We start from the raw sequence: 25,953 nt of genomic DNA, 5'->3' as shown, positions 1-25,953 counted from the left end.
GGTAGAAGCTTTGTATGTTCTGAGGTGTGTCAAAGTAGAGAAATGAAGCGGTTCCCCCCCCCCCCCAACACACACCCTTCCACGCACCTATTGGAAGCTCCTGGAATCATGAAGAATCACAAAACTGTTAAGATTTGGGGGATGTAGCTTAACTTCTAGCTACATCATGCATTTATTTGAATACTCAGTTGTAATTCTAAAGCCTTTAGAAAATTCAATATTGAAGACATATTAGCATGTAAGAATTACTTGGGCACTTCAGCATTACTGAGTTAGGGTGGGCATCCATCTTACAATCCCATGTGATTATCACAGCTGTGTGAGAATTCAGTGATTCCTGAAAGACGCTTTTCTTTTTCTTAACTTCAGATCCTCCCAGCCTTCCTGTAACAAATAAGTCATTAATGCACAGTTAATCTTTTCCTTGTAGTCTCTTTTGGAAATTAAAAAAAAGTCTTGAGGTATCTGCTGACTTCAGATTTGTCTGAGTGATATCATAAATCTGTTACAAATATACTCTAGGTAGGTATTCTTTTAAAGCAATTCACAAACTTCTGCTTGTCTCCTGATAATTCTCCAAAATGTTAATTTAATATTAACTGAGATCATTAAGTCTTGAATTAATATTTTCTGTGGTATTATCAAATTGTGTACTAAAACTGATTCTGTAACAAGAAAATTGTTAACTGGTAAAGTGTCTAAGCATTTTTGTGCTCTGCTTTTGAATTGGTGGCCTTTGTTCTCGCAGGCATACTTCCCTAGAGTTAGGGGGTTTTGATGTGTTTTGGGTTTTTTTTACTAGTTCCAATTCCTTACCAGACATCTAACACATAAGAACCTTTGACACTTGAAACCAGTTACTGTTTGTTTCAGTTACTGTTTTTGTTATTACTTAATCATGTCAAATATAATCCACATATTGTTGAAATACTCCACGTTCTTTGGCTGTTCTGCATATTAATGCTGCTCTTCTATCTTCCTAACTTGAGTTCTCTTTAAAATTTGGAAACTTAAATAAGACTGGAGAATGGGAAATATGCCTGGAGAGAATGGAAGAGATCTTCTCCTGTGGAGGCTTTTTCTCTGGAATAGTAAAAGGAGGATTAGGAATGTAGGTAAAGGTAGCAGGGATATTCTTGAGGGAAAAGGGGCATGCAAGTGGATTGCATAAGGCAGTGTTTCTCCAACTTTAAGTCAGAGGATTGTCCATGAGAGGGGAGGAAAACTTTCTCTAGTAGTTCTTATTTTTAACTACAAAAGAGATCTCAAATTTTGTTTGTGGTGTTTTAAAAAATAATCAGTTAATTATATGTGTTGAAAATGGTCTAGTATCTTCAAGCTCAGCTTTTCTCAACATAACCATTAAGTATCCAGGAAGCAATGTTTTTATGCCACTCCTAGCCATGGTTTAATCTTCTTCATTCAAATCTGGTATTGATGCTGTACATAATCACTTCTTGGCATCCATATTAATGTGTAGTAACCGATTAAATGTAATGAAATTGTTAGAAATAGATGTTTTCTGATTTTTCATGAAATGTTTTGTAATCAGTGTCTATAATCAGCATAATATACTTCTGTATTTTAGTAGCATTTGGGGAAGGATAGGTTGCATGTAGAGGTTTCAGTGGGGCTTGGTAATGTGGCAAAAAGGGAAACCAAACTCAAAGCTTAATCAGCTATTATGTAGCTTTTTTCCCCTGCTCTGGTAATAAAAGTGAATGCAGAAGAAAGAACTATGTCACTGTTTTTCTTTGACTTCCAACTAGGGAGGGTTTTCTGTAATATGTATGTGTTATATGAAAAAGTTGAGAGAACCTACTATTCTGAAAATGTGTGTATGCGTTGAGAGATTTGCTTTATGTTTGGTAATAGGCATGAACTTAGTAGAAACCTTGTTTGATATGAAATAGATGTCATTTTAAAGTAAAAGTATTTCTGCATAAATTTTAACCTTTGTAGATACTTAATTAGTACCTTTCAGTCTTGCTATTTGATGATTTTAGTTTGCTGAGTTATGTGCTGCTGGATAGCAAGTGACATCTTATGTTATCTAACACAAATATATCAATGGTATGCAAAGTCGATCTCTTTTGTTGCTTGTGCTCTTTCCTCAAACTACGTTTATATAGCAAGGCTATCTTTTAGGTGGTTCTGAATGAGRGGGCTCCTGAATTTAGGATCTGCATTCTCTTGTAGACTTCAGCTTATTTTGAGATAACCAGACTTTATAGWTGGTATAATAAAGTTACTTAAAAAAAACTCCTTTAAGTCTAAACTAGTATGGAGTTATTTTTCCTGTAACACTCAGTACACAATATAAAGAAGGTGTGATGTGAATATATTTTTTGCTATTTCTTTCGGGTGATCTGTTGGGAAGCTGTAGAATGTGTTTATTCTTATAGAAAGCTTTTGTCAAATATAAATGTTTTGCAGGCTTCTACATGAATTGCTCTTTGAAGGARCATGCATAAGAACTGTTTCATAACTGCCTTTTCTACACAGTTTATTCTCCAGATATGCCTTCACGGCTTCCAATCCAAGACATCTTTGCTGGACTGGTTACAAGTATTGGCACAGCAATACGATACTGGTTTCACTATACACTTGTGGCCTTTGCATGGTTGGGAGTAGTACCTCTTACAGCATGTAAGTATTAACTTTCTGTGTTGTAATGCTCTTATATCCAGGAAAATATTTTGCTTCGTATGACAATGTTTTGCACAGGCATTGCTGTTTTATTAAAAAAAAATCACATTATTTCACTTTTTGATATGTTTTTCAGACAATTCCAGCTATTGTTACTTTAAATAAGCTATTTGACTTATAAACCAGTACTACAGTGGAGGAAGATGTTAAGAGATAGAACAAAGTGCATAAAAGGGCTTTTAAACTTCTTGTTGTTATGAAATGACTACTTTCAACTATGTTCTTCAAAATCAAAAGTTTTCAGAATACTACGTCATTTTTTTCATTCTTATAATCTGACCTGTTCTTCTCCCGTTGCTATTGACTCTTTCTTTCCCACTTTCTCTTGCATGTTTGTTTTCTTCCTCCTTCTATCCTATTCTGCTCATCTCTTCCCCCTTATGAGTTTTTATTTTGGAGGACTTTATTTCTGAGACTGGAGCTCTCTTCCTTGGGTTTTTAGATGAGTCTTGGTCTTTTACCTTTGTCTTTCAAGTGTGAATATCTTGCACTTTTCTTACAGAAGCAGGCTTTCCAGTAATACTGAAATGTTACCAGAAGTCACCATGTACAACTGAATTACCTAAGACTTTTTAAAATGTCATTTTTAGTTTTAATATTCTTTCACTAAGCTGATATAACTGAATTATGACTGATTTTTATGAGTGACTGGGATTTTTTGCTTACTTAATCTTATTTTCTGTTTGTGTTGCATTGTACACGTAACCCTCTTTATGGATTACTTTAAGAATTAAAATGTACAGTGGAGGGTACCATTTTATTTGCACAGGAAGTTATCCAGCATGACAGAACTCAGTCCAACAAACCTTGAAAAATCCATTTACTTCCTTTTCAAATCCTTTATCCATCATCGGGATCTGTTTCAGGACTGTAGTTTTGTATAAGTCTGTTGTCTTAGCTTAAACATGTAATCTTTTTCTACCTTCACATATTTCTATCATCTGGCTCATAGTAATTGTGTGAGTGGCTTCACACGAAAGTATCTTTCTTGTTATTTTCTATCTGGAAAAAAAGATGCAGAATAAATAACTTGCCCAGCATCCCAAAGGAGATACATAGAGCRAAGAATCAAGTGCTTGTCTTCCAGATTAACATGCTAGTCATGCAGTTATCCCATACTTGAGCAAATATATGATGTGAAATAATTTCTACATTCTTTTCAGTAATTGCACTTCTTTATTGCTTACCCATCTGATATGATAGAATAAAAGGAATTTCTCTCTGTGCATATTTTCAACCTCATCCTAGCAGACTCTGATATGCTGTTGCTATTCTGTTAACACAAAGAATATTTGGATTGGTGGATGAAAAAAAGCTAGTCAAATGATATTCTATGATCTGTTAATCCAAAATGGTTATATTCTGTATGGTGAATGTATTTAGTTGCCTGGTTCCTAGAGTGAAATGCCCAAGGTACCTAAACAGTACATGAGGTGTGAATGAGGTGTATGCACCAAGAAAAGTGAATATTTCCATTAGGGCAATAGGAAATGCCTAGGTGGGTTATCTGAAGTATCTCCTTTGTCTCAAATTTAAGAAGTCAGTATCAATGTGAGACCAGTAATCACATACAGTATGGCATATGAATGTATTTTTTCTGGAGTGATTCAGTTGCCAGTTTTCTAAAAACCCTATATCTAAAGGGGATGGTTGTGTATGTGTTTTATAGTTCTGTAGTGATTAGAATTGTGGAGACTTGTAATAGAAATACTAAAACTGGTATGAATGGAGTATGAATGGAAATGTGTATGTGAGCACCAGAAGAAACAGCAGAAAAAAGGGTTAAAATGAATGGTATGTGGTGATAGTCACAGAGCATCTATATGTGGTTTCATTCAGATGAAGAGGGGAAACAAACTGACCTAAAGATAAGGTGTCATAAGAAGAAAAACAGGACTAGAGCCATAAAATATGCAGCTATGGAAGACAACTATGAAATTCACAAGTTTACTCAAGACTTAAGAGGGATGAAATAGTAAGGCAAAAGATCCCAAACAGCGTATGCTCATGAAGGTTATAAAAGAAAGTCTAAAATCAGTTCATCATCACCAGTCAACAAGAACCCAAGAGACGTGATGAGAGTATGATAGCTGATGTCCTTTGCCCTGTTGCACGCAAGTGATCCTGTCCAGACCACTTGGGCACACGTCTTGGTGCTTGTATGTGAATGAGTGAAACCTGTGAGAAAATTAGCTTATTTAGAGATCAGTTTGCTTAGAGGTTGTATATAATAAAATCTCCTTCCTCTTCCTTAACAAAATTCATTTTGAGATTTTATGCTGGTTTCCTACAGTGTAGTATAATCAGGAGTTTTTCAGGCTTGTGTTCTTTGACCTCTTCAGGCTAACAGTTCACAGCTACATCTTGTGCCTTTGAAGTTCTCCCACAATGTAGCTGGATGGTAGACAGAGGCAAGCTATTGAAACTCACTGAGCAGCAGAGGATCAGTATCGTTTTGCTGAATTTTGTTCAGTGGCTGTTAAATGCAAAATGTGTAAGCAGTACTGACTACAATGAAGCTGTACATCCTTGTCAGCTACAGCAATCATCTCTCTTGTGCTCTAACTTTGGACTTTTGAATTCTGTGTTGTTTTCTATTCTGGATTGTACTGGGGAGGTGAGTGTTGAACTTCCTCAAAGTGCTCTATTACCTTTTATGTAAAAGGTGAGCAAAAACACTAGCTAGTTTTTTTTTGTTGTTTTTTTTTTTATAAAAGGGGCCATTGTTGTCAGAAGATAAATTCCATAGAAAATACACTTCTGTGGTTGGGCATTTTCAGTGGATTGATTCTTGAGAGATGTAGAAACACAAACTTTCTGTGAAGTCTAAACAAATTTAACCATGAGATAAGAACTGAGCTATTTAATCTAGGTTGCACAAATGATAGCATGCAGGTATATACTTGGGTACCCATGCCTGCCTAAAGGATGAGGTGAGAATCTTAAGAATTGCATTTCTGGTTTTAGGTGCCTTAATTCTTCTTACGTCCTGTTTTGGGCACTTGTGTCATTGTCCTATGGATCTGACTGTAATTTTCTAAAGTAGGCTGTATGCTTTGATAGCCTGCTTTTAAAAAAGGTCRTGACTGAAGAATGGTAGTAAAGCTAGCATTAATAAGCATCAGATATTGGTCCATAAAATGATGATAAACAACACGAAATGGTGATGCCCTTGCTACAGGATATCATGATACCAGAAGCTTATACATGTTCAAAATACAATTGAACAAATTAATGGGAGAAAGATCCATCAAGGATTCATTAGTGCAAAGATATTGTGGCACAGGAACTCTGAGCTGTTTTTGCTGGAGCACATGAGAATGTACTGTAGAAGTATTGCTGCAAGTATTTTTATTTATTTATTTATTTATTTATTTTTAACCTGTTCCTGTACCCTTCCTTAGGCATCCATTGCTGGCTGGTGCTGGAGATGAGATACTGGGCTAAATCAATCTTGGGTCTGACCTAATATGGCAGTTCTTATGCTTTTAATGTGTACTTAATCAAGTACACTCGGCTAAAATAAATCTAGTTTTGTTCAATATGCTGTATGTGTTCTAAGTTCTGGTGCAGTAGAAGTAGTTTAAGGTTAGCTTGGGCTCATGTTTTGTTTGGATTAAAGTATTAACCTTCCACAGCAAACACAGTATTGACRTGTCTTTATGAGTAACTTAAAACTGCAGTGCCTTTAGTTGCCCCTTTCCATGACATAGGATTTTGTGAACGCTTCCTCTGCATATCTCTTGGTTCACTGAAAGTTAAGATTTTTTCCTTGTGATAAGTTTAGTTAAGAAACCAGGCAAAAAGGGAGTACCAGCAATCCTTTCCAAATGAGGCTATAATCAAAAAAGGAATTTTACCATGTTTCTGTTTCTTTGTGCAGGCCGTATCTACAAGTGCTTGTTTACTGGCTCTGTGAGCTCACTACTGACACTGCCGTTAGATATGCTGTCAACGTAAGTACCTGACTAGCTTGATACAAATTACTTTTCTAGTCAGATAACTATGAAAATGATTGCTTTGGAAGTTAGCAACCCTTTCTTCCAGTTGTGCTTTTTGTCTTCCATGATCTTACACTAGCTGCTGCCCATTTTCCTCTGCATAGCAGGAAGCATGGACATCTGTTTTACGGTACAAATCATTTCGTTTCGAAGTTCTGTTATTCAGGATCCTTGGAGATAACTGAATTTATGAAGTAGGCCCTGGTTAATAGTTTCCTATGAAAGATTTGTATTTGATGTCCAGAAATTTTGTGTGGTAAAATTTACATTAATAATTTTAAATTCCTTTAAACTGTTCTAAAATCTTGTAAAACTCTTTATAGCTGATGTCTTGTAGTAGAATATTAATATATATTAGTATGTTAATGTGACATTTTGCTTTTTTAMATTTTTTTTTTATTCTGAATTTAATTTTATCCCTACTGAGTCTCTTAGCTGATGAAGATTTTTTTTATTTGATTGCCTTCACTGTCACATTTATATTTTAATGCTACAGCTGCCATATACGGTTGATATTGTCCATTTTAGTCTTTTAATGAATATCTTTTATGGGATTAGTACATACTAACAGAATAGTGTTTCAGGCTGGTTTTTACTTTTTCATTCTCCTGGACCTGAGGGACTGAAATTAAATTTAATTAGAATCAGTTGCAAGTCAAGCATGTTGAACAAATGTCCTATACTTTTCAGCTAAGTCATGTCAATTTTAGACTTTTTTTTTAAAGACAGGTCATGTTACACTTCATTAATTTTTACTAATGGAGAGAAATGCTCACTGGAGGCTAATAACTGTATTTTTCCTGTGATCTCCCAAAAAACATAGATTTGAATTCTTGAGTTTTCTGAGAAGAATCTAAAATTTTACAACTGAACTTCATCTCGTGTCTTCTACTGACTACTAAATTGCAATCTATAGTTGGGAAATAAATAAAGGACTTCAGTATGTGTGTGACTTTAATGGCACAGGAAGCTTTACCTCGACCTACCTTTCTTTGACAGAGTCTGTTTCAATAGCCTCTGTGTCTGTCTTTCCCTTGGGCTTTGTTCTTGTCCCTGTGGTACTCGCTGTGCTGCGCAGGCACAAGCATTAGTATGGCTGCATGGGGAGCCACACTGAAAGAACTTGGGAGATGGCAGGGTATTTCTTATTTATTTTAAAAGCTTATTCTAGCTAGTCAGTTCTCTGAACAAAATCACTGTGCAGTCACTCAGCACAGGTCATGGATTAGTACAAGGGGTGGGAACAAGTGGGAAGGGAAGCTGGAATAAGGATGAGGGTTGCTACTGATTTAAAATTACTTACGACTTGTTAGATTAGGGGTTTTTTTAAGTATAGAGTGGAACAGGTAGTATCTGGGTTAAAAGGCCAGAATGTAGAGCAATCAAAGGCAAACCTTGCAGTTTCATTTGGTTAGGGTAGCTGAGCAGATAAAATATTTCAGTGAGCTAGGTATTATTTTGCCATTTTCTGTTTCATACCCTTCTCAGATGCCATAAGATTTAAAAAAAAAAAAAAAAAAAAAAATCAGCATGTCACCAATTCAGTTTTCACCATTTGGTTTATTTTACATTTTCCTCTTTTCTTCAGGGGTTATTTCCCAACAGCCTCTTCATTAAGTCTTGAGGAGTTTTTTTACATTGTCACTTAATAATGTTTTGCCTTCATTTTTTATTTTTCAAAGTAACGTCAATTTGTGTGGCAATAGATGGTTGAATCATTGTAAGTGGATGGTACTTGAAAGAAAAGTTAATGCTTTAAAATAGGCCTTATACTGAAGCAAATCTGAATTCGATTCCCAGAAGAATCGAGTTTGTTCAGCATAGCAATTTCATTTACTTAGTGACTATCATGTTTCCTTTCCTATTCTTGAAGTTTGTTTTTCCTGAACTGCTCTTGAAGCTTTTCTTCATAGTGAGTCAGATCCTGTTTTTGCAGGAATATTTCTGTTTAAACAGTAGTAATTTCACAAACCATACCAGAGGGGAATAAAGCCTTTTCCAAATGAGTATTTGTCTTGGCACTTAACACCATTGGCATGCATGCATTTACAGCTTTCCTGCAAGAAATCTACTTCGAACAGATTTTAAAAACTAAATAAAAATTACATACAAGTACTTTCTTCACCTAGGCAGATAGATAAATTTAGCTTTTCACACAAATGCCATTTTATTTGTTGATTATGGACAAGGTTCATTGTAATTAATCGTGACTGAGTTTAGTTTGAATAAGCAAAATATATTTGTCATTGATGTTTCTTTCTCTCTTTTAACAGGGAGAATTTACTGGCTGACTGTTTGCAGGGTTGTTTTGTTGTGACATGCACTCTATGTGCATTTATCAGTCTTGTTTGGTTACGTGAACAGATCGTCCATGGTGGAGCACCACAGTGGTTAGAACAAAATCAGCAACAGCCACTCAATGGGGTTGGTCAACAAAATGAGGTAAAACTTAACTGCTCAGTTGTTGAAAATAAATTTTAGAAAAGCTGTGCATGTGAATAAATACATTTTCAGATGCAATATTAATATCATTTATTGCAGGGTGTCTTTATTTGTATATTAACAGAAGTTGAACATATATTTCTGTATAAAATCAATAACATCACTGTTTTGTACTAAAATATTCTTGAAGTTCTCTAAAAAGGAATGTTAATGGATTTGTTTAGAATAATTTGTGTCTAACTTTCAAATTGTATAGATTTTTATGACTGTTACAGGCTTGTATCTTTACACTTTTTGAGGAGAATTTTGTGCATAAACTGAATTGTCAACTGTGGTAAATGAAGATACGTGGCAGTTTATTTTGTCATTTTCATAAGTATTTCAGTAGTTTGTGAAGTAACAGTTCAGTGCTCTATAAACAGTTGGAGGTTCTGTGGAACATCTGCATATGGAATAGTGCTCATTGGCTGCATTACGTTATGAATGCATAAAAATACACACCCTTCTGTGTAATAGTCTACATCCATGTTTGTAGCGGCTGCAAAATTTCTAATACATTCCATCCATGATTTAAGACAGTGTTTGAATCATCTCTGTTACAGTATGTTTTGAAATACTGTAAATTTTAAATGCTGTAAGCCTTCCCTCTCACAGTCTTCCCACACACACTGTTAGTGCTTACAAGAGGCTCTCAGGCAGGAGAAGAGATGATAAAAGCAATGTATCCGCAGAGGTAAAATACTTACTAAAGTTTTGTTTTCCTTTGTGATAAATGTCAGCTTTTTAAAGACAAATACAAATCCTCAGCTTAAGGAGTTACTTGGGTTGTCTGTGTGTTATTATCTTTCTAATACAATACCCATTTTCATCAGGATTGAGGGTATTCCCCTCTACTGAGCACTGGTGGGACTGCATCTGGAGTGCTGTTTCCCTTTCTGGGCTCCCCAGTACAAGAGAGACACGRACATAAAAGTCTAGCAAAGGGCCACAAAGATGATTAAGGGATTGTAACTTCTGACTTTTTAGGAGAGGCTGAGAGAGCTGAAATTGTTTAGCCTGGAGAAGAGAAGGCTCGGGGGGATCTTATTAGTGTGCATAACTGCCTGGAGGGAAGGTGTAAAGAAGATGGAGCCAGACTCTTCTCAGTGGTAGTGAGTGACAGGACAAGAGGCAGTGGGCACAAATTAACATATAAAGAATGAGCACAAATTAATATATTAAAGTTTCACTTAAACATAACAAAAAGCTTTTTTACTGTAAGGCTGATTGAACACTGGAACAGGCTGCCCAGAGAGGTCTTGGAGTCCTCATCGTCCGATATATTCAAAACCCGACAGGACATGGTCCTGAACAACCTGCTCCAGCTGACCCTGCTCTGGGGGTGTGTGGGGTTAAACTACACAATCTCTAGAGGTCCTTTCCAACCACAACTATTCTGTGATTCTGTAAAGAAGTCTGAACATTTCTCTTGCTCTTTAAAGAGATTTATTCTTGCCAAACTTAATGCTTAACTAAAAAATTACATTATTAACATTATAATTATGTTCTTTTTGGACACGGGTCAAAGTACAGCAAGAGTATAATCAATTTAACTGAATACTAAATATTGTTTCTGCAGGCTCAGGCTGTTGCAAATGGAGGTGTCGAAAACGCTGTGCTTGATCAACCTGCTAACCCAGCTGCTGAGAATGTAGTTGTAGGCGAGAACCCTGACATTCAAGAAGAACAGGTAGATGAGGAGGAAGAAGATAACGAAGACGAAGAAGATGCTGTAGTGGAAGATGCAGCAGATGCAAACAATGGAGCACAAGGTAACAGGTGACTCAAAACAGTAATGTTCTTCTAATTTTATTTTGAATATACATGAAACCATTGTTGAAAATAGCTGTCATAATTCAGGGAAACTGAGTAGGCTTCCACTTCAGCTTGCTTACCAGCTTTGGTTTTGCAAAGTTTATATACTTGTTTCAAGTGCAGAACATTTGCTTGCTGAAAACTATCAGCAGTCATGAGTTGAATGTTATACACTTAGTCTTTTTGTTTAAAACATGGCATGGAGAGTTTACATCTTGTCTTGGGTGAGTCTGACACCTATAAAAATGGTCATTGTCTCCTCAGATGACATGAATTGGAACGCTTTGGAATGGGATCGTGCAGCAGAAGAGCTTACTTGGGAACGAGTGAGTAAGAATCATTTTCTTGAATTATTTGAGTTTTCTCTCAGGCTTGTACTTGATTTGTAGTGTTAATGTATTGAAATCCGTCTGGGATAGATTCTGATACTGTTGAGTAGTGTGAAAACTGGCAGTGAGAGGCTTTACTGACTTAAAATAATTAAAATATATTACTGTGTTGTGAACTATAAAAAAGGCATTTCTCATTTGAAATGCAGTAATAGCTTAAAGCACCTTTTGGTAGAGATCTTTCTGATGTCTTCAACTTGGCCAAGTTAAGAAGTGAGTTGCAACTTGCACTAAGGATGCAAGGTCAGATCAAGAGCACACAGGTGTTGACTGATATATAGTTTAATGCTTTTTTTTTTTGTATCAGTGGAAGCGTCCATCAAACTAAAGGAAAGAGAAAACCAGAAATTCTTGCTGAGTGCTTTATTTGCATATTTACAAAAGACAAGGCAAACGTACTTTAAAAAAAAAAAAAAAAGATGGAAGACTCCAGTGTAACATTACTTCTATTTTTATGGATCACAAATTCCATGATTACAGTGTACACACATCTCAAGTTAYAATCATAGTAGGTTGTGTAGAGACTGGAGAGCTACTTTTTAACTAGCGAAGTAGAGTACAAGAAGCAGTGAATATGTGATTATTTCAAAAGTCGGTGCATGCTGCAAAATCTACTTGGAGGTAGATGCAGCAGCTTCATATGCTTATTCATTGTCACTAGTGCCCAAGCCAGATAGTTACAAATCTAGTCCTTCTATTCCTAGGCTATGATGCAGTCATAGCCTTGACTGCAATGTAAAGATACAGTATTCATGAGGACACAGTCATGATCTTTCTTTCATATCTAATGCTATCTGTTTAGTTTGTTTTGAAAGGTATTTAGTGAAAAAAGACACATATAATTTCAAGTTTCTGAACCCAAATTGTGTACCTCAAGAGAACAGTGTTATATTTCTGAACCAATTTATGTGCTGGGAAAAGTTGAAGTATTCTTAATTTAAAATGTTTTGATGCCTGTCCACAAATATAGAAGTCAACTCCAGTAAACTTGCATAACCATTTCTGATCCTGTATGCTGGCACAGACAGCAGGCATTTAGTTGGTGTTTAGTATCAAAAGTGGAGTAGGCTTTTCAGTTATGCCATCTTGTGAAAATAACATGCAAGCTTTCTGAATTTTCAGATACACTTGCTTCTTATTTTACTTGGTAAAATATGTACAGTTTTAATACTTTGGAACATTAGCACAAAACCCTGGTACAAAATAGCCTTGAACCTGGTATTTTATAGCATTAATCATGGATTATGAATAACTGGATTGGCATAATGGAAAATCCTTGAAGTGAGGAGAAAGAAGAGTTTTTGGAATAGATACTCTATTTTTGACYGTTCTGTGTACACTTTCTGTAACAGCGGTTAGTGATGGAGGATTTGTTTCCTGTCTTCCCTAGCTGTAAACCAATTTCTGTTCTAAACTTAAAACCATACAGTGTAGCAACATTAGCAAGTTATTAGTTGCCTTTATTCATTGAAGTTAAAATTTTAACCTTCCACTTTTCTCAGCAAAACATAAAGTGATATTTTGCAATTAGCAAAATATTTGCTCTGATTTTGTAATACAGAATTGTTTTATTAGTGTTTGGAAATAGCAGTTTAGTCACTAAAATCTCCTGAGAGTAAAAAATCTGTCAATTAGATTCTTCAAAGTCCATGAGAGAAATAGCTTATAAATTAATTGATTACACATTTGGTTTGCTGTGTTTGAGTACATGTAAGATATTCTATATGTATATCATTGCCTTTGATTAACTGAGTTGGCTGTGTAGAATGAGAACTAGTTTCTACCTTTATCTTTAAAAAATTGTGTCTGAAGTCTGTTGGTCAAGCAATAGAAAAGTGTTTGACTATATTGGACATTAAAAATTGGAGTAGAAAAACTTCTGTGAGGCTTATTTTATATATGTTACTTATGTTTTTCTGATGAGTGAATAAACTTACATTTCTTATCCCCCTAGATGCTTGGGCTTGATGGCTCTCTAGTTTTTTTAGTAAGTAAAATCCTGCATTTTAAGAATTTCTGTACCGGGCTTATTAAAAAAAATAATAATAATAATGAGATTTTTCTATTTGAAGTTCTTATTTCAATATGATATATATTATTTAAAGAGATTTTCTTTGTCAAATGTAATGTCATATTCAATCAGGTTGTGTTAATTTTAGGAGTTTCAACTAGTACAGTATAGTACTCCCTAGAATTTTTTCCCCTCTTGCGTATTCTTTTGACTAGTACCAGTAAAGTGGGTCTGTGTAGTGGAGCACATATCTCTTAAATTGATTTCAAAATCTTTTTGGTTAAGATATTTTAGCAAAGCTCTCCTAAAAACTCCATTGACCTTTTAACTCTTGCCCATGACTGAATCCATGTTGATTATCTCCCTGACCAACTCCTCTGTATCATGCATATCATCTAGTGGGCTTAGGCATAGGTATTTGAAAGTTTCTCTCCGCTGCCCGTTGTACCTGGTTGTTGGAGATCTCTAGCTCTGACTTCAGGGGAAGGAGAGAACAAGTGCAAAAAGCTGATGACAAGGAAACTTTAACCCATCACAGCTACATTCATCAGGTATCATCTGTCAGGTCTCTTATTTTAAAAATAGAAGTCACTTCTCTTTTAAAGGGGAAAATATTTGTGCTCTCTTGCAGCTATATAATTTTGGCTTTATTTCAGTTGTGAAAGAACTGGTCTATTTTCTTAGATAGTAATGTGTTTATTAGCTACTGACTGGTTTAATGTCTCATGTTTGAAATATAATGTTTCATGTTTTAATGTAATGTCTCCTATTTAAAATAGAATAGCCTAGTCTGTCATTAGTAACTGACATTGCTATTAGTTTGAAAGGGATTAAAATTCCAGAGTACTTGTGGATGGGTTCATCGGCTTAGCTAAAAGAAATGTGAGTGCTGTCAGTTTTGTTAACAGGTTTCTTGCTACAAAGTGTACTTTTTAAAAGGTCAGAAGAATTTCTCATTTATAGAACAAATATCCTTGTACATTTCATGTAATTGTTTTTAAAGGTAGAACCATTTTTTTTTCTTAAAAAGCTTGTTGTTASAAAATAAGAATGATAAAGCAAGTTTACATGTTCTTACCCAGTGGAGTACCCATGTGTGCAAACAGATACTCTCATATCTCCTGCGTGTTTTGGTCTGAAATATACAAGTTTCATAGTTCTGACATTAGATATGCAAGTTCTGGGGATAATATGCAATTGAAATTAGATACAAAAGTAAAGTCGCTTTACTGAAGTGATTGATATTTATGTACCACTTCCTTGTCTTCTTCCTCTCTCCATCCCCCATACTCCTTACAGGAACATGTCTTTTGGGTGGTATCTTTAAATACATTGTTCATACTTGTGTTTGGTAAGTATGATTTGCTCTCAGTTTTAAAAATGCCTTTCTTTTAAGAAGGGAAAATGCAGGTTAATTTTAAGGCTGCTCTTATTTTTCTCAGAATAAATGGAGTTCTGACTTCTGAAAACAGAACCACAAACGAACTGTGAATATGAATAATAAATCATTATTACTTCCAACTTTGTCAYTTTAATTCCTTTAAGTGAATGGTACTGCATCCAAAATACATCACTTAAAGAAAAATACTCATGATAATAGTGATTATGGTTTAAAAAAGGAAGTATACCAAAGTGATGTCAGCTAGATCACAGGAAATAACACTTTTGGAATAATGCTAAAGGATAAAACTCCTGGAATTTTATTTATGAACAATTGCAGTACTTTTAGGTACGAGTGGGCTAGCTTCTGTCCTTAGAGTTTTCTCTAATAATAGTTACATCACTTCTGCCATCAAGAATCCATTTTTGGAACTCCTAAAATTTTTTCTGCTTGCAGTATGTTRGATAAACTTTCATTTCCACTCTGTTTTGACTGCAGAAAGGGGAGTAACAGATATATATGTGTTTTTTCAAGATCCTCCTGAGAGGCAATAGTTAGAGCATTAGACTGTGATTCAGCTTCAATTCAGTTTGTACCCCAGACCTGTTAAGTGACACTGGCCAATAACATCTATTCCCTATGCCTTTGATTTTGCCAGTTTCACTCCTGACAGAAGCTTTTGGACTRCAGTGCTCAAGCTTATCATTGCTGTTCATTTGACACAACTATGTGCAGAAGCAGCATTGCAAGATGCTTCAGGGAAGATGAATCTCTCTTGAAGAGATACTGGAGACAAAATTTCACTTGCTCTAAATTATCAGTTTAGGGAGAGATTGCTTATGTATCTTTCGGTTTTTGCGTGACCTTTCTTGGCAAAAGTTTTAGAACTTTAAAAATTGAAGCCATACTTTAGGAAGGGAATTTTGTCTGGCAAAATAATACTTGCAATACCAAACCAGTGATTTGAGTGTTTAATTGCTGAAACAAATCAGTAGATCAAAAGAAAATAAGAAAGATCATAATGGATATTTAATTCAATAAAAATTACAATTTTTCTAATATGAGAGGTGGAAAATACTTGAATTATTTCCTTCTGGTAATTTCCTTCTGGTTTACAATTAATTATCAGAGCATAATTAAAATGTTTTTAGCTGCTATAAAGATTAGGATTTTTTTTTTTAATAAATGGATAATAATTTCAAAACATCTAAATCCTTGATTTGAATTCAAATTAAACAGTGAAGTTGTTTGGAACAGTAGTCTAAAGTGAAACAAACTGCTCAGTGCTTATAACATAAGTCTGACTCTGTGATGAGCCAGAATAGTTCATAAGGTTGTCATGTAGATGTTTTTTCAGTAGCTGTAAATGCATTTTGCAGATGGGAAATGCAGATGTGTAGAAGAAAGGGTAAGTGACCTTCCCAAGCAAGCAAGCAGAAGATCTGGGAATTTAATTCATATCTCCCAAGCATATTCCTGGTATCTTTTCCACGAAGTAATGCTGCCTAAATTCTAATTGCCAAACCTCCAATTAGTTATTAGTAATTACAGTCCAGGTGAGTTCAAACTGTGATATAGGAACATCACAGGAAGTACTTTATAGAAGATAAAACAGAGGGAAAAAAATTGGGATTTTAATTACTCATCCAAAATTGTTCTTATGGTGTTTTCTGGGACAAGTTAGTTACGTTTTGATTGATTAAATTCTGATTAAATCATATTTTTCTGGCTTATTACAGTACTCTCAGAGGAGCGTGTATTCCTTGTGCTTTTTCTTAAAAGGAATCTATTAGAAATTCTCTTTTGAAGAAGTTTATTTAAAAAAATAAAATCATCACTTTAATGTCATAAAACAGTTAAGAAAGATGCAGCTTTTCAGATGAGTTTGCTGTCTGTAGGAGTTGTGCATGTGTGGTTTTCTTTTTTCTTAAGAATGAAGGTTGTTTCTTCCCTTGTTCTCCCTATCCCCCTGGAGGATTCACTTCTTGGAAGTGAACTTTTTCCTCCCAAACTTTTTTTTGTTCTCACTGGGCATGAAGAGCTCAAGGTCTCCCCTTATCTTTGTTTTTTGCCCTCCCCAATAACTGCTGATTCTTTGAAAGGGGCTTAGATTAAGACTTTCTTGCCATTAATTAGGGTGGCACAAGGTACAGCCTTTTATATGCTGGTCATGTGGAGGTGAAGAGGTGATGGAAGATCATCAGGCTTTTCATTTGATGTGTGGTTAGTCTGTAATAGTCCTCAGAATAGCTAATCGTGATAGTGAAGAGAATGGAGGTGAAAATGAAAGTTTGCAGTTACTGCTGCTCCTTTACTTCCCTTTGACTTCCTCTACTGTAGGAAGGTGAGGCTGAGCTCTGTAATCCTTGGCAGCTCTATTAGGAGTGCTCCCATGCAGTTTTCTGCAAGAGTGGAGAAAGTGCCGTGCTTTTGACTTTACTTCTTCTGAAACCTCAGAATTGGGGAGAGTTAGTTCTCGGGAATGGTGACACTTCCTGACACAGTAATTCGGGTAATTGGGACTTCCCGATTGCTCCTTATGCTGATCCCTTCATTGGAGTGTTGTCTTTCTCCTCCCTCATCTTTTCTTCCCATTCTGGATTTCTTCAGGGCTTGCATTTTTCACAGTTTCTAGCCTTTGTGGTCTTAAGAATTAGAGTACAAAAGCTGATGCATTACTGAAGCGATTCCTATGCAACCAAGATGTAAAATGGCTACTTCTTCCACTGCATAGGAAGGAAGGAGTATACGAACAGGTTCCTACAGCAGTGTGACTGAAACCAACCTCATATGTAAGACGGGGAAGTGGAATTGATTTACACACAGCAAGATGAGCTAAGAAAGAAAAGACTCTCTTACTATGAGTGGTTTTAATTTGTAGTGTTTCAGTRTGAGTTCTGGTTTGACTTTCAATGTTTGTAAGATAATAGAAATGTAATGCTTGTGACTATTTGCATAGAAATTGGAGAGGAATAAAATAATTACCGTGTTATAATACACATCCTGCAAATAAGAGTCCAGTGAGCAGTTTTCATGGCTTTTTTTTTTTTTCCCCCTTTCCATTTCTATTATGCAGCTTTCTGTCCTTACCACATTGGTCACTTCTCCATTGTTGGCCTGGGTTTTGAGGAATATGTAAGTACTGTTTTATAACTTCGAAATATAAAAACTGCTACTATTCATGTAATGAAAAATATTTTTGCAAGATCCTTTCACTTTTATTCTTGATCACAAAGTAAGCTGGAAAGTTTTTTCTTTTTTTTTTTTCTTAAACTCCTTTTTTAATCTGTGTTTAAATTTTTTTTCTCTCTCCCACCTCCTCCATTAGTTAAACTTCCAGTAACTTTTCCTCATCTCACAAAAAAAAAGTATGAATGGTTTTAACAGCCTCTTGTTCCTTGTACGTTTTTAATTTGTGTAGTGGGTAATTTTCATAGTTGATGATAGTAGGTAATGAAGACTAGGAGGTAGTGTAAGAGGACACCTTTTATTTCATATACAGAGGTCATTTCATGTTTAAAGAATGCCATTATTTGTTGTCTTCTGTAAATGTAAAGGTTTTCTGCTCCTGCTGGAGATACCAAAGGACTAATTTGTTAAAATATGTAAAAAAATAAAGAAATTTGTCATTCTTCTTGAAGAGCTGAAATTTGGACTCTGTCTTAACTGCGTGAAAAGGAACTGCAGTCACTTTGGAGACTGATAAATTTTTTTCTTTCCTCCAGGTTCAAGCATCTCACTTTGAAGGTCTGATTACAACTATAGTTGGATATGTGCTGCTAGCAGTGACTCTAATTGTTTGTCATGTATCCTTTTGTCAGTAGTTACCTTATTCAGATTTTACACATAAATAATCTTTCTGGCTACATTTTGGGGAGTCACAGAAATGATGCAGGCACAACTAATTTACCATTTTGCTCTGTTCTTTTGGTGAAATTAGAAGAAAAGGTCTTTTCTGTTTTCTTCAGTCTTTTTAAGTTGTCAATGGGACTGCATTCTTCAGAGTACTCAGACATGTTTAACAGCACAAAATCATAGGGTGTTAGGAAAGTTTAAAAGCATGCTTGAAAGCCTCTAGCTAAATTTTGAATACCTAGCCAAGAGTAGCAGCATGAAGAACCATTGTTTTTTCCTCACTGTCCTTACACTCTTGTTGTGGGTTATGTAGTTGCAGCAAAAAGAGAAACAGGACTATGAAAAGGCCTAGGGTATGATGGGAAGTTCATTTACATCTTTTTGATCCTGTTAGATCTTTAGTGTGCAGATTATTTTAGTTTCTCTTCTGTAGTCTCCGAACCACTGCGAGTTTGCAGCAAGCATTGTTTTCAGATGGGTAACCCTTATTATTACAGAGAAACTAATGTTTGTAGTAACAGCAGAGTCCTGAAAACTGAAAGGATTCGGTCACAAGCAAGAATTGTGTTCCAGCTCCATGTTTTTTAACACTGGCTTCAATTTGAAAGAATAAACATTTATTAGCAGTTTCTGTTCAGGAGTACACAAAGCTAACATCAACTTTAGACCACACTATGTGAGGTGCAATACAAATGTGGTAAGACAGTTGATGGCGTGTCTGTCTCCTAAAAGAAAAAAACAAACCCTAAAACACATTCAGATTTTCTTGGGAAAGGTATTTCTTTGAGTGCTTGAAAAAGAAAGCTGCAATTTAAGGTAGACCTTCAGTTTTAAAACTTAATTTAGCAATGATATTCCTGGCATACATTTTCAAAGGTAACTGCTTATTTCTTGAGAGATTTTTTTGTATGCTTAGTTCAAGAAGGTTTTATTTTGGTAGATGCATGTTTAGCACAAAATGCTAAGTATTTATTTTTAGAAATATATTTTTCCTTTTAGTGGGTTAATCCAGCACATGAGTTTGTCACCCAGAGTCAATTTTGGAAATACAGTTCAAAATACACTTTTGCCTTTTATAAAATTTGTTATTGCTAAAAGCCAAATAACACAGTGCTTCATATTAATTAATAACTGCGATCTGCTGGGCTTGTTACAACATATTTTTCAATATTTCCTTAACAAAGCCATCTAGGGTTTGGCAGCCCTTGTTAAGTTCCAGCGATCACGTCGTTTATTAGGCGTTTGCTATATTGTTGTCAAGGTAATCCTATTTTTTGTGTTTTTTTAAAAACAAAAAAACTTCTGAATTATAATTTTGTTAGTGATTTCTGTTGAGTTATTTGATGTTATTTTCTTTTTTTTTCTTTTTCCAAAAGGTTTCCTTGTTAGTGGTGGTAGAAATTGGTGTGTTTCCTCTCATCTGTGGCTGGTGGTTGGATATATGCTCTTTGGTAAGAATAGAAATAAAAAATCTTTTTAACAGTGCTTAGATTTGAAAGAAAAAAGTTCTGAGGGAAAAGAGTTGTTGATATGAGTTGAACAGCATGCTGATTGTTTTTACCATCATAGTGCTCCCAAAGGGAAAAGGTTTTTTTTGTTTGCTTGTTTGTTTTAGGTACTGCTCAATGCTAATTTTGTCTTCCTTTATACAATCTAATAAAAATAAATGTGATATTTTTAAAATAAGATCCTAATTCTTTTTACTGCATTTACAAGACCACTATGAGAATTAAGTTATATATGGGGGACCAGTGTACAAAGTAAGTTTCTGTATGTGGCTGTTTTATGGAAAAGGGTAAACACTTGATATTTTAGTGGTTGTATGGCCTCTTATTTTGAAAAAGATTCATGTTGTGCTTGCTTGTAAACTGAGGAGGACAGTTTTGTATACTTTAAGTGATTAATTTTAAATGGAGAAAATTGATTTCTTCTAGCTTTAGTAGAAATATCATTTTACTTATGGGAATAAGTATTTGTTTCCACCACAGAACCACTTAGTTTGAACTGACTTAACTTGCATAGTGTATGTTAATGTTTGAGTTGATTTTGGTTTTCATTCTATAAGTTACCTGGATCAAAAATTGATCTTTATTTGCTGTTCTTAGTGTAAATATTAATAAATACTCAGTTTTTTCCTAATTAAATGCTATCCTTAAATGTTTATGGGTTAGCATGAAGCAGACATTTAAATTAAATGCCAATTAGCATATGTGAACTAGAGTAAATAAAGTGAGTAATTGTGGAAGCTTGCCAGAATTTGTTCGTATTTGTTCATGACTTACATTCTAGGAAATGTTTGATGCCACTTTGAAAGATAGAGAATTGAGCTTTCAGTCTGCCCCAGGTACCACAATGTTTCTGCACTGGTTAGTTGGAATGGTTTACGTCTTTTATTTTGCATCCTTCATTCTCTTACTGAGAGAGGTGAGTCTATAAGAACATGATTGTTACGTGACATAGTTAGTGAAGCTTGCCCGTTGAACTGATCTTTCACATCTGTGTATTGCTCCTACTGTGTTTTGTATGCATATTAGATTTCAGTGTTATGTATAAATGGCCATGCTGGTCCTTACTACAGTTGAAAATGATGATTTAGAGTAATGTTTTACTTGAATGTCCTTAGTTTACCAAGAGTTTTTTAACATGGGTGCTGCCTTCCAGTGAATCTAAATACATTTCAGTTGTTGAACACTGATTAATATTTGAAAGTTAAGCTTTTAATTGGTTATTGCTTCTCTAGTCCTGTTTGGTAATGCTTTCCTTATTCTATTTCTGTACCCTTTTGTTGAACCTTGTTGTATTTTATACCCTTCTTATGTTTAAAACATTTTTAGCTGCAGCAGTGTCCTGCAAAATGCAAAACAAGGAATGCAAAAATAATTTTCCTTCATAAATTGTTTTTTACTCCCCACTTCAGGTATTGAGACCTGGTGTCTTATGGTTTCTCAGGAATTTGAATGATCCAGACTTTAATCCAGTGCAGGAAATGATTCACCTTCCCATTTATAGACATCTCAGGAGGTTTATATTATCAGTGGTAAGGACTTCTCATCATATTTCTTCATGTGAACAAAAAAAAAATCTCACCATGTTAGCTCCTATATACACTACTGCATATTTAAGGGGAAAAAAAATCACCGTGAAGGTGGTCGGACGCTGGAACAGACTGCCAAGAGAAGTTACAGAATCTCCATCCTTTCAAAACTCAACTGGCTAAGGCTCCAGGCAGCCTGCTGTAGCTGGACCTGCTCTGAGCAGGAGATTATTGGACTAGATTACCTCTAGAGGTCCTTTCCAACCTAAATTATTCCATAATATCCACTCCTTATGCAAAACAACATCAACTTTTTGTGTAGTCAGACAAGAAGTGTTCATTATTATGGGTGTTGTAAGTCACTTAGCTTTGTCATGATGCTCTTACTTACATGATGCAGTAAACATTCTGGATACAATTTTACTAGAGTAGTGCAGAAGGGGTAGAACAGCTTTCTGGTGTTTTTTGGGTTGGATTATGCTGATTTAGCCAGTGGCATCTGCTTCCAAATGTTGTTGTAGAACATTGGAAACAGCAAAGTTTTTGTGATTTCCTTCAGCTTGTTTGCCTAGCAGGCCATAAGGGCAGTGTCTCAAATGGGCTGCTTTTGGCATAAGTGTCATGTGAACTGTCAAGACTGGTTATACCAGAAACGTTTGATATACTGTATTAATATTCCTGAAGTGCTTTAAGCAATGAAAGCTCATCAGAAGGAAAGCAGGGCTGTTTGACGTTATTGCAGCTGTCAGCTAGGCAGTCAGTGTTTATCCAGCCACAACCCTATCTGGGGAGAGTGTTCTAGAAAACAGGTCAGCGTTGTGTGGGAAAACTAGRTTTTGTTGGTTCTGCTATTCACAGACTAAATAAACTTCCTTGTTGCAGATCGTCTTTGGATCAATCGTATTGCTCATGCTTTGGCTTCCTATACGCATTATTAAGTATCTCCTGCCTAGCTTTCTTCCATATAATGTTATGCTCTACAGGTAGGCAGTTCTTCTACAAGATGCTTTTTCAATCTCCTTGTAAATAGAAAAAACTATATTTAATTCTTCCAGCATAAATTTTACATTATATTTGGTATATGATTTAATTCCTTCTCAATCCAAACTTCAGTGTCTGTTCTAGAAAAGTAAAGTAACAGAGCATGTGGATACACAGTACAATTCACCAAATAAAAAGTTGCTAAGAAAAATAAAAGGCATTTTGTATCGTTGTAACAGTGATAACTTGTTTAATTTCTATATGCCTTCAAAACAGCTTTTCCTTCAACTTTTTGTGAAGGAAGTCATTCTAATGTTTATTTTATATACTGTGTCCTGGTGATCACTGTTTCAAGAATAAAATAGTTTGTAACTGCATTCTTTTTTAGTGGTAATACTATTTTTCTACTTCTAAATAACAATTGAAGCAGCAATGATAACAGCAAAAGGAAGAGCAAGCCATACTCTCTCATAGTGGGATATAATATTTCTCAGCATTTTCTTCTTAAATTTCACGTGCACCTAAATGCTGAAATGCTCATGAGCCCTTAGCCAGTGCGCAGAATAGCATATAAGGAAAAATGTCTGCAAAAACCTAAAAATTGTTTCTGTTGAAATCCAATATAGCTTTCRTTGTGTTGCTGTTAATACAGTTCAGTGTAGCAGATTACTTTCAGAGTGTTCCTTGTGTCTGACTTCCTGCTCATCCCCTTGTTTCTAGTGATGCTCCAGTAAGTGAACTTTCCCTAGAGCTCCTTTTACTTCAGGTCGTGCTTCCAGCTTTGCTAGAACAAGGACATACAAGACAGTGGCTGAAAGGTCTTGTACGAGCATGGACCGTTACTGCTGGATACTTACTGTAAGTACAGAAAGCCAAAATCGGCTGCAAGCCTTATGTTCAGCTTAGCCTTTTGACAAGAAAGCAACATGTTTTCAAGAGATTTAGTTGAAGAGTAGCTTTAACAGCTGCTTTATAGATAGGTGTGTGATTTTAAAAAAAAAACTTATATAGTGATTTCCTATGGAAGAACCTTCTCTAAATAGTAATTGCAGCTCTGGACTAGTCTTTGCCAAGAAATCCTTTTGCTACACTATTCCAGCATTTGCCTAGTAAAAATCCTATAAAAGGCTAACAGTTGAAGTTCCTATTATATGTGGAAATGAAAGAATAAGTGTCAAGAGAGCATTTGTGTGTCACCTATGTAAAATTCACATGCACATGTTACATTTCTTGCTTATAATACGCAAAAAGAATAAATTACTGGAAAAACAAGTTAGAACATTAAGCTGAAAAAATTAATAACTTAATGCGGAATTTTAAAAGTTCAGTCTTTAAAGAAGAATGAAACAGTGTATTTGTACCCTAAAGTAAATAAGGATATAAACTGGAGTTCTTTAATTTTGATTGCAAGGCAGTGTTATTGCACTTGAAATGATTTTTTAGTTCATATGTTGTTTCCAAATTAGCCAAGAATAAAAAAAAAAAAAAAAGTAATTTTTTTTAATTTAAATTCGAAGTATATTGGCACTCTCCCACCATGTCCTGATCATTGTGGATCAGTCAGATAGGATTTATAAGGATGAAGATTTATTCTTGGCTAAATTACTTATCTAAGACTCCAAGACAATGGAAGAAAAAACCTTCTCTCTCTATTGCAACCCAAAATATTTTTTTCAGCTTACCCTTACCATTAAGCTTCCATTCTAAAAAGTTATCTTTGTAATCAGTTTGTCCCTGTTTTGATAGTGTTTAAACATGAGAGAAGAGTAGTAGTTCGGAGATGATGATTAAAAAATGGCTTTGCTTTTTCCACTGTTGTAGTTGCTAGGATCAGTTATAAAATATTTCTGCAGCATTTTTAGTTAAGCAAAGTTGAAAATCTCTTCCTCTGCTTTTTTCACAGCACTGCTTGCTTCAGAAAGCTTTCATTGTCTGGGGTTTAGAATTTCTGCATCCCTCTTACTGCTAAGAAAAATTTCTGCTAGAGCTGAGAAAAACTGAATTCTACAAGTTCATACTGAGCTACTTTTTTCTTTTATCAGACCCAACTAAAGATCTATTTGCTGGTGACATATGCAGGGAATGGGAATAGAATGCTTCTTAAGTAGTTTGATTGGTCATGAGACTCATGTTAGCAGAAAGCTGTGAATATGTTTTGGGTGATTTAGAATCTTCTTGAAAGACTGTGTCTTACTAAACTCTACATTTGTGATACTGTGTCTATAGCAATACAGTACCGTCCTTGTACAGTTCAGGTCTGAAGATAATTATTTCCAKTAGAGTTTAATATCAGTAAAATAAAAGCTGTCGGTTGAGCTGCCTGCTTACACAAGCTAAAATATTGATGCATTTTTCCTTTTGTATGCACAACAACATTAATACTAGGTGTTGCTGTAAAGCAGTTAAGCAGATCAGTGATCTTTATTTGTGACTGCATTTCCACTGTTCTAATCTGCATGCATGTTAGCATTTTTCTTCTGAGTTCTACACTTAAAAGACACTGAGTATGTTATCAGAAAATGGTTTATTTTACTTCATCAAGATTCTGAAAGTTCTCCTGTATTCACTTTGTACGACTTGTATTCATTCTGAATACATCTTTAACGTATCTATTAGTGTAAGGTTCTCATTTGTATTAAACAACAGAACTGAATTTTGTTGATTTTTACAGGGACCTCCATTCTTACCTACTTGGTGACCAGGAAGAGAATGAAAACAATGCAAACCAGCAGCCTAACAACCAACATGCTCGCAATAACAATGCCATTCCAGTTGTGGGAGAAGGTCTTCATGCAGCCCATCAAGCCATACTTCAACAAGGAGGACCTGTGGGTTTCCAGCCTTATCGTAGGCCTTTAAAATTCCCACTCAGGGTAGGTATATTTAATGTGTTAAGAGAAAAGTGAAAGACATTTGAAAAACGGGTATGGTTTTTACGTAAGAAAGATTTGATGGCCTACATGAGAAGCCAAGTGGTGTTTCACATTATTTTGTGTTGTACAATTTACATGTTGTTAGGAAGTATATTTCTAATTTATTCTCATGTATAGCTTTTTTCAGCTGGTAACTTAGACCTTCAGTTACTGTTTTTTTTATAGATTCCATACATGCTGTGGTATATTATCTGTAAGAAGTTCATGTCCCCTTTTTCTAATGATTAGTAATGGAAAGAAATATAATAACCTCCCAGGAAACAGATAATTCAGGAGGATCTCTAACAAGGCATATCTTTCTATTAGGTGTACTTTAGTCATGTAGCTGGAGTCTATCTTAAGCTTTTTTCCCGTATTATAAGA

General features: G+C 35.1%; 1 protein-coding gene across 12 annotated transcripts in view; it reads left to right on the top strand.

The window, feature by feature from the left end:
• The window catches only part of MARCH6 (membrane associated ring-CH-type finger 6), a 55,780-nt gene that overhangs the window by 12,674 nt on the left and 17,153 nt on the right, over positions 1–25,953 (top strand). For 11 of the 12 annotated variants that reach the window (XM_026065723.1, XM_026065656.1, XM_026065648.1 and 8 more), the window contains 16 exons: positions 2,506–2,649; positions 6,593–6,665; positions 8,984–9,152; positions 10,771–10,963; positions 11,271–11,332; positions 13,350–13,382; positions 14,706–14,757; positions 17,864–17,922; positions 18,513–18,593; positions 19,835–19,903; positions 20,019–20,093; positions 20,932–21,066; positions 21,560–21,679; positions 22,559–22,659; positions 23,378–23,515; positions 25,329–25,530. In XM_026065723.1, coding sequence (XP_025921508.1) covers positions 2,506–2,649; positions 6,593–6,665; positions 8,984–9,152; positions 10,771–10,963; positions 11,271–11,332; positions 13,350–13,382; positions 14,706–14,757; positions 17,864–17,922; positions 18,513–18,593; positions 19,835–19,903; positions 20,019–20,093; positions 20,932–21,066; positions 21,560–21,679; positions 22,559–22,659; positions 23,378–23,515; positions 25,329–25,530 — 1,706 coding nt within the window. The remainder of the gene's footprint in view (positions 1–2,505; positions 2,650–6,592; positions 6,666–8,983; positions 9,153–10,770; positions 10,964–11,270; positions 11,333–13,349; positions 13,383–14,705; positions 14,758–17,863; positions 17,923–18,512; positions 18,594–19,834; positions 19,904–20,018; positions 20,094–20,931; positions 21,067–21,559; positions 21,680–22,558; positions 22,660–23,377; positions 23,516–25,328; positions 25,531–25,953) is intronic. The other variant, XM_026065665.1, reaches the window with a different exon arrangement.

The sequence above is a fragment of the Apteryx rowi genome, unplaced genomic scaffold (genome assembly GCF_003343035.1).
Source record: "Apteryx rowi isolate R43461 unplaced genomic scaffold, aptRow1 scaffold_1027, whole genome shotgun sequence".
NCBI lineage: Eukaryota > Metazoa > Chordata > Aves > Apterygiformes > Apterygidae > Apteryx > Apteryx rowi.
Note: the sequence above shows the minus strand (reverse complement) of the source record. Positions and strands in the feature narration are given on the sequence as shown.